The sequence below is a fragment of the Felis catus genome, chromosome A2 (assembly GCF_018350175.1).
Source record: "Felis catus isolate Fca126 chromosome A2, F.catus_Fca126_mat1.0, whole genome shotgun sequence".
In the NCBI taxonomy this organism is placed as follows: domain Eukaryota; kingdom Metazoa; phylum Chordata; class Mammalia; order Carnivora; family Felidae; genus Felis; species Felis catus.
In genome coordinates, this window is record NC_058369.1 from 14,208,740 (window position 1) to 14,216,826 (window position 8,087).

General features: G+C 50.3%; 1 protein-coding gene across 10 annotated transcripts in view; it reads right to left on the minus strand.

Moving 5' to 3' along the window:
• SUGP2 (SURP and G-patch domain containing 2) overlaps positions 1-8,087 on the minus strand; it is a 32,302-nt gene that overhangs the window by 23,993 nt on the left and 222 nt on the right. For 2 of the 10 annotated variants that reach the window (XM_003982092.6, XR_891255.4), the window contains exons 1-3: positions 7,934-8,057; positions 6,452-6,583; positions 1,450-3,054 (exon numbers count right to left, since the gene is read on the minus strand). In XM_003982092.6, the coding sequence (XP_003982141.4) occupies positions 1,450-3,054; positions 6,452-6,583; positions 7,934-7,973 (1,777 nt within the window). In that variant the 5' untranslated portion in view covers positions 7,974-8,057. The other 8 variants (XM_023247733.2, XM_011290885.3, XM_023247730.2 and 5 more) reach the window with 8 other exon arrangements.

An 8,087-nucleotide genomic window follows, 5' to 3' on the forward strand; every position in this document is an offset into this window, starting at 1 on the left:
GCTTGCAGATGTCAATTACTAGGGAACCCGCCTCTGCTTAGCCTCAGAGGCCTCTAGTAAAAGGCAGCATGAGTCCCACATCAAGGGAAGGGTGAGGTAATTTATGTTAGGTCAGTATCATGATGCAGCAATTGCTGTAGAAACACAGAAAAAGACCTTTGATAGTCCTGTAAAAGAACAGACTGTAGTGTTTTCAGTACAGCAAGACAGCAGCTGCGGGCAAACCTGTGAAGCAGCAAAACCAGGGAAGGGTGGTGGGCAACTTTAAGTTATGGGAGACTTTTTCATACAAAGTTCTTCAGTACTGACATTACACTGACTTTCCATTCCCCCACTTTGGGGGATGTGGGAAGGAGGGGTCCTGCTTCGGCCCTGAGCCCACTTCTGGAAGGCTCCCTCTCCAAGAGGTAGGTGTGGCTGCCCATCCATAGTGGGACCTACTCTGTGCCTGATGTAGTCAGGGTTCCATAAGTGTATAGGGGAGTAAAGAGATTCAGGGACAAATAAGGCTTTCCCACAAGGCTGGGGCAATGGAAGGTGAAAACTGTCTTGGGGGGAAAAGGACTTCCTCCTCCGGAGATAAAGGGGGGAAAAGTGCTTCCTCGCCGGTCACAAAGCCACCACATAATGCTCACGATTTCTGGGTCAGGTCTGGACTACGACAGCATTCATCCTGGGCGCTAAGCAGGAGAGAGAAGGGATACCCAATAGCCAGTGTTTATATTACCTCTTTGTTGGTCTTTCTGGAACCTCCTCAAAGCTGATTCGTTAACTGCAGGTTACCAGATGTACCTAAGTGATCTATCGATCTTTAGCCATTCTAGAAAACTGAGTCACTCAGGGTAGAAAGGTGCTTCTACCACCTGGGCAGACCTGGCTAATCTCTGCCAGTCCCTTGACACAACTCAAACACGGCCTCCCCAACTCCCCTGGGCTGGGATCTCTTCCATCCCCCTTAATCCTGGCACAGGAGAAGCTGGGTTTTATCATTTCTGTCCCTTAAGAGCCTGGGGACTCCCCAGAGACAGAGCCCAGTGTTTACTTTCCCCTCTAGTAATACCTTAGGGTGGGAAAGAGGGGGATGCTGTAACAACAAGGGCTTCTTAACCTTGGCTGCAGGTTAACCCCCACACCCGCCAGAAGGCAGAGGCAAAATTGTGTACAAATACATGTGCATTTTTCCTGACCAGGGCCACAGCTTTTGATCAGGAGTCTGTGACCCAGAAACATCTAAGGACTTCTGTGGTAGACAGAAGATTCCTAATATATGCTTACAGAATGCATGGCAGACATGTACACTGGCCAATCGGAGTTTTCTACTAAAATTCTGATGTTTCCAGTTGGCTAAAAAATTCTGTGTAAAAATCTCAAAGAAAATAAGAGACATTACAAGAAAACATGACAAACAAACTAATCACAAGAAATAGGAACTTTCGCTGCTTTCCTTACCATCACTCAGCCCACTTGGAGACGTGGCCTGGACTTCGGGTTTGGTAGGAGGAACCGTTTTCTCCTCATCTTGGGTTGGCTCGGGTTCGGCTTTCTTGACCTGGAGGGGACACCCACTGCTGACCAGCCAGGCCTTCAGGTGATCGATGTACTCTCTTCCAAACAGAGTAGAGTCCTCAAAATTTGGAAACGCGGCAGGAGAGGGAGCTAGATCTTGGAGGCCGACAGCTTCTAAGATTTTCTCTTGCCGGAAAGAAGAGGCCAAGGAGAAAGTCTGTCCCAAGAGGGCTAGAGATTTCCGGCAGAGAGAATTGGTGGTCTCCAGGGCAACAGCCAAGTCCAGGGGATTGCTGAGGGTCTTCATTTTGACACTCAGCTCATAGGCATTGCAGGCCATGAGGAGGGGTGTGACACTCTTCAGAAGCCGGTCTTGAAGCCTCATTATGTACTTGTCAAAGGGCTTTATGATTTCAAAAAAGCAATTTTTGGTCTTCACAGCACCTTTGTCTAAAAGCATATTTAAAAACTCGTTATCAACTCTGGGTGTTTTCAAAGCAGAGTGCTTTAAAAATTTGATAGTAAAAAAGCAAAAATCTCTGTGCTCTGGTTTTAAGGAGCATTTGAATGAAGCGAGCATTTTAGCACAGGTTTCGGTTTCGAGTTCAAAGAGAGTCTGGAAAAGCTGGGAAAATTTAACATCATCTTTTATGGTGTGGAATCCTGCCCATTTGATTATTTCTATCCCAAATCTCGAAAAAACATCAGACTTATCTATGAGGTCAAAGCTCATCTTTCTTCTGGGGAGCCGAATATCCTTCAGACTGAGCCCCAAAGGGATCTGAGTAGGAAACTGGATATCTTCTGTCCCTGGGTTCGTCCCCAGGGTCACATCAGGACTTGAGGTGGTTTTCTGGATTTGGTTGGTGCCCTGAGTTTTGGGAGTAATACGGTTTACAGTGGGTACTTTTTTCGTACTCACACTTCTTAGTGTGACAAGCTTTCCAACTCCCCCTTTAGATGGGAGGAGGCCCTGAGTCTCCCCCTTTCCTAAAAGGGCCCCCTCCTGGTCAACGATGTTTAGACCCCGGCCTCTGCCCTGGACTTGGCCACTGCCCCTCAGCACAGAGTCTGTCTCCCCTGGACGGTCCACGTCGTAATCCCGACTTTCTTTCTCCAGACACTCTTTCTCAATCAGCCTGGAGGAACCGAATTCCCCCAGTAGTGCAGAAGGACCAAAACTATACTCCTGCGACCAGGGGGATTCTTGAGAAACAGGGTGGCCAAAGTCTTGTTCCCAAGAGCCACGGAGTGCAAATTTCCAGTCCTGAGAACGGAAATGTCCCAATTTCCGGTGGCCAAAAACTTGGTCTCGGGAATCAGAGTGGGAAAATTCCAGATCCCGGCCACATTCTTTGCGAAAGAAGCTGTCTTCACTTACAGAAGGGTTGCTTGATCTGAAAGAAGGTCCTGGAAATACATCACCTCTCAGGCTTTCTCTCCCAGTGTCTCGAGGGTGGGCTACAGATCCAGCCAGAGTGTATCTGCTGTCACTAGGAATGTCATCATACATATCTGCTCTGGCTCGTGGGACTGTCCTTAGAAGATCTGAAATAAACGATCCAAAGAAGAACACAAAGGTAATTTAGACCAGAGGCTGCAAACGGACAGTCCACAGACCATCAGCCAGCAAGGGGACTTTATCTGCCAGAGCGCAGTATTTATTTCCAACATTTAAAATAAGTGTGGCTTTATTTAGAAATCTGGGTTTACTACTTATAAAAACAGAAGAAGACCTACAACCACTGGGCACACATATGCCCTGATGACAGTCCACAGAGGCTGGGCAAAAGTGCCCCTCACTTATTTGGGCTTCCTGTCCGGGCTCTGTAGGGATCTTCTTTTATACTAACGGAAGGGTGTCTGGTCCCCAAATAATCTGGGCTTCTTTACTAAAACTGGAGCGCTTGTATGTTTCTACTTCTACCACACAGAAGACAGGTTTGCAGGAGGCTATTTGCCCTCCTTGCGTCTAAGGAGTGTTGGACCACAGTGCCACTGAGGCAGAAGCCACGGCTGACACTTCACACCCCATAGCCGACCACAGCGGAGCACTTGACCCAAAGGTGGCAGACAGGCTCCCCGTGGAAAGGTCCACTGGGCCAACCAATCTTCTGAAATAACAAAGGAACTAAGAGGGGACACAGAAGCTAAACAAGCCACAGCAAGAGAGGCCATAATGAAAACTGAACAGTGTGTGTAGAAATGAGAAAAATAGGAATCTAGATTTGCATTTGCTTATTCAAGTAACAAACTCTTGATTTTGGCTCAGGTCATGATCCTAGGATGGGCTCCACACTGAGTGTGGAGGCTGCTGAAATCTCTCCTCTCTCTCTCCCCTGCTCATTTTCTCTCTAAAATAAAATTTTAAAAATTTAAAAAATTAAAAGAAGTGAACTATGGGCATATGGGAATAGCAGACCTCAGGGAGACTTTGCAGAGTAGCTTCCTAACGTTCTAGCTTGTGAATCAGAACCTATTACCTAGTCAAGAAGTCAAAAGAGAGAGAAAGATACCAGGAAGTACTAACGGGCCAAGAGGCCACAGGAAGCTAAAGCTTTATATAAACCCAAGTTTATGCATTCAACAAGTACTTACTAAGCAACTAATATGTATGGGCACTGCTCCAGGCAACGTAATTATAGCAAGGAAAGGAGACAGTAAAGTCTCTACCCTCCTGGATTTGTCACAAGTTGAGGGAGCCAAACAATAAACAAAAATCCATCACATGTAAGAAAGTTCCAATAGGAAATATCCAGCAGGAAGGAACACAAACAGGGGAAGCCATTTTCAGACAGGCTGATCAAGGTGGGTAGCTCTAACAATGTACCTGAGCAGCAGAGGCCTGGTGTGAGAGGCCAGACCGCGCGGTCATGGAGGAAGCCTTCCACGCAAAGGGAGCATGAGCACAAAGCCCTGCAGCAGGACTAGCAGGGAACGAGTGGAGCCGGAATGGAACAGAGGAACAAGGGGCAAAGCAGTAAGAAGGCAGCTCCTAGATTCTGTCGTACACTGGAGCCCTTAGGGACCCCCAGGCATCCTGATTTAATTGATTAGGAGAGGGTGTGGCCTGAGCAGTAGGGTTTTTAAAGGGTCCCCAGATAATTCCAGCAAGCAGCAAAGTTACAGAACCACTATGACACAAAATGTGAACAGGAGTACCAGATCAAGTGAGGCCCTCGATGGACTCTACAGTTTACTCTGAACAAGATGGAAAGCCATGAAGGGGTTTGGAGTAAAGGGATGACTTCGTTGGCTGCTGCTCAGGGAACTGACCACAAAAGACAAGAGTGGATATGGATGTTCCAGCAAAATCCACCGGGATAATCCTGGTATTGACAGCTATTGATGGCATGAACAGGGCACAGCATTAAAGGAGGAGTAGAGGCTGGAGTCTGCACAACAGGATTTTCCAATGCCTTGTAAACCAATGCAGACTAGAGCAGATACAGTGAAAGGCTGACCAATGGACCACACGGCTAGCTCTGTGACAAAGTGGTGGTTCCAGAACCATCCAGCATCCTATTGGTTTCCGAGTACAGATCCCGCCCCCCATTTTTCTTGACAAAACTAAGATACGTATTGATGTTTGAGTCTCTAGGTAAAGACAAAATCTCCACATATACGTGTATGTGCGTACATATACGTATAAGTATACACATATACACATGTGAGGACACATGTCAACATGTAAGTATTCAGGATTACACGAACATATCACCAGAAGAACCGAAGGATGCACAAATCTGTGGTGACACAGATACGGTTACTTCAGAGGGCTAAGGAAGCAGCTAAGAACTTTTAAATTTTTACTCCTAACTACTTTATAATTCTTCCAACCCTTCGTAACGGGAATGTATTTGTGTACCACTCAAGTAATTTTTAAAAACTCAGAAGCTGAAGACAGCTTCTAACCTCCAGCTTCTCCACATCCAAAGCACACAAGTTACCCCTACCCCAAGCACTTAATTCACTCAACCAACACGGAGGAAGTTTCCTCGGTGGAGACTGGCTCAGGGGTGGGCGCGGTGAGCAGCACAGACCTGAAGGAGGCCTGGGGGAGGCTGGCCCACCTCAGAAAAGTAAGGGCTCAGCACACTGCCCTAGGACTCGGAAGAACAACCAAACCAACCTCAAAACCTGCAGGAGCTTCCAGGGGGAAGGCACCAGCAAGCTGGGTCTTAGTGCCTGAGGGAATTAACCAGGCTGGGCTGGGGAGGGATTCAAAGGCAAGGACAGGCAGCACAGTGTCCCTGAAACACGAGCCTCGAGGCAGGAGATGAGGGCTGCGACCCTCGAGCGCCGCGGTGAGGAACCTCCCTGTCATCCTACAAACTCCGTGCACACCATTTTTTATTCTGCTGGCATGACATTTCAAAACTTTCCAAAGGGAAGGTTTTCAGGCAGGGCCTACACCTGGCAGCCTCCCATGCCCTTGTCTCGCACACATCACTGTTACCTGGCCGTTCCCGTACTTGTCTGAGGATGTGACCCCAAAATAGGGGGGCCCCAAGAGTCCAAGTAGGGCCTTGGCCCAGCAAGGCCGGCATTAATAGATCAGCGGGGAGGGCAGACTTGAGGGGAATGAAGCCAGAAGCCGAGAGACTGTTGAGGAGATTATTGCAATAATCCGGGTGAGAACTAGTAAGAGCTCAGATCTGGGCAGCAATGGTGGGGATGGAGCCCGGAGACTGATTCAAGAGCCCTCCTTCAGGTGGGGGAGGATGCCTGGGGCGGAGAAGCTTCCGAGAATGACAATACCCACTTCCGCGTGATGAGCTGACAGGGGGACCAAGAGAAAAGTTGATCTCCCCTCGACAAATAAGGAAGGTAGGATCAGAAGAACTCCAGAGTGTGCCCAAGGTACCGATATCCTCCTGCCCTGACCCTAAAAGCAGGCCCCGTAACTACCCTCCCACCAAAGAAACCAAGCACTTTAATTCACCTTGAGCTTTAAACTGAAGAGCTTCACCTACGGCCTCACCACTGGGGTCCATGTGATATCGGTTAGCTTTTTCTTGCAAAACAGCATCAAAAGTCTCCTGTGCAATTCGCCTAGCTGCCATGTTTCTCTGACCTGTAGTGAGAGGGGAAAAAAAGACACTAAGAATGACAACTAATGCTCACATGGCCCGCTCGGTTTCACCTAACCCTCAAAGTAACAGGACAAGTAATCGATAACTCAACACGGTGCTGCAGAGGGAGGCCAGATTATTCTCCGGGGGCTTCTGCCCTCACAGAGTTCACAGGGGCGTTGGCTGAGGAGCAAACCAAGCATTGTGGTCTTAGACAATTTATTTTGCTTCTCTGAGCCCATTTCCTCAGAATCCCTACCTGCTGGGGTTACTGCACGTAAGAGCGTAGGCGGTGGGACCATACCCCTCGCACCTGGGATCTTTAGGAGAGCTGCGATCTTTCCCATTTCTATTTTCCTATCTCACAGACACGCAAAGAGGATCTGAGGACTGACTTGCCCTCTGAGAGGAGCCTCTCAACCAACAAGTGACTGGAGGAGTCCCTGACTGGTGACAGAGCTTGCTCTGTACCAGGTCCTCTGGTCGGAAAGGGACTCTCACAATCTCGTTTACTTCTTCCGACAACCCAGTGAAAAGCGGGTGCTGTTAGAAACGACACTATACAGAAGAAAAGATAGACTCGGGCTAAGTGACCCACCCAAGGTCAGACAGCCCAGACTGAAACCTGGCAAACAGGGCACGGGTAGTGGGGACAAAGCCCTGAACGCTGACGGGAAAAAGACGGGAGAAGCAACAATGAGGAATCCAGCGGCTACCTCCTTTAACCAAAATATCCCTTCCATCTTGAAACATCCAACCTCAAGACTCAAACCTGCCCTACCTCATAGTCATTTCTTACACCCATCACCCCCTTTGCTCATCCTTAAGCCCTTTTCCTGGGGCGCCCCTTGTTCGGTGCCATCGAAGGGCAGGGTCTCCCAGCCAGGGGGCTCCGGATCAAATCGAGTGACCTAACCTTTTTACGCCTCCATTTCCCCATCCATGGAATGGGCAGCTCGTGGTGGGGGCTGCTGTGGGGAGTGAACCAGGTAAAAAATGGTAAAGGGCTCGATACAGCGGCTGGCCGCTGTAATCCCCGTACGGGCTGGGTGGAATGAATGGACGAAAGAACCCTTCGGGCGTGGCCCGCCTCCTACCGGCCTAGCCTCCGAAGACGAAGAAAAGGGGGCGTCGGGCCTGGGAGGCCGAAGACCGCCCCCCAGGCCGACCCGGCCGGGACGCCGCCGATGCGCAGCGCGAGGGCCGTGCTCGCGGCATCACGCCCCGCGGCCCCCGGGGCCGAGCCCGAGCCTCCCACCCCGGGGCCCGCCCACCGACGACGCCCGGGCCCAGGCCTCACCCCGGACCCACCGCGCGCGGAGCCGCCCCCGCCGCTGCCTCAGGCTCCTCACCCGCCGCCGCTGCCGCCGCCGCCGCGCGAGGCGGGGACATGCAAATGAGCCAACGGTCTCCGCAGCGCCGCGCCGCGCACGCGCAAGCTACCGCCGAGCTCTGGTGCGCAGGCGCAAGCGGCCGCCGCCAAGTCCTCTTGCGCAGGCGCGCTGC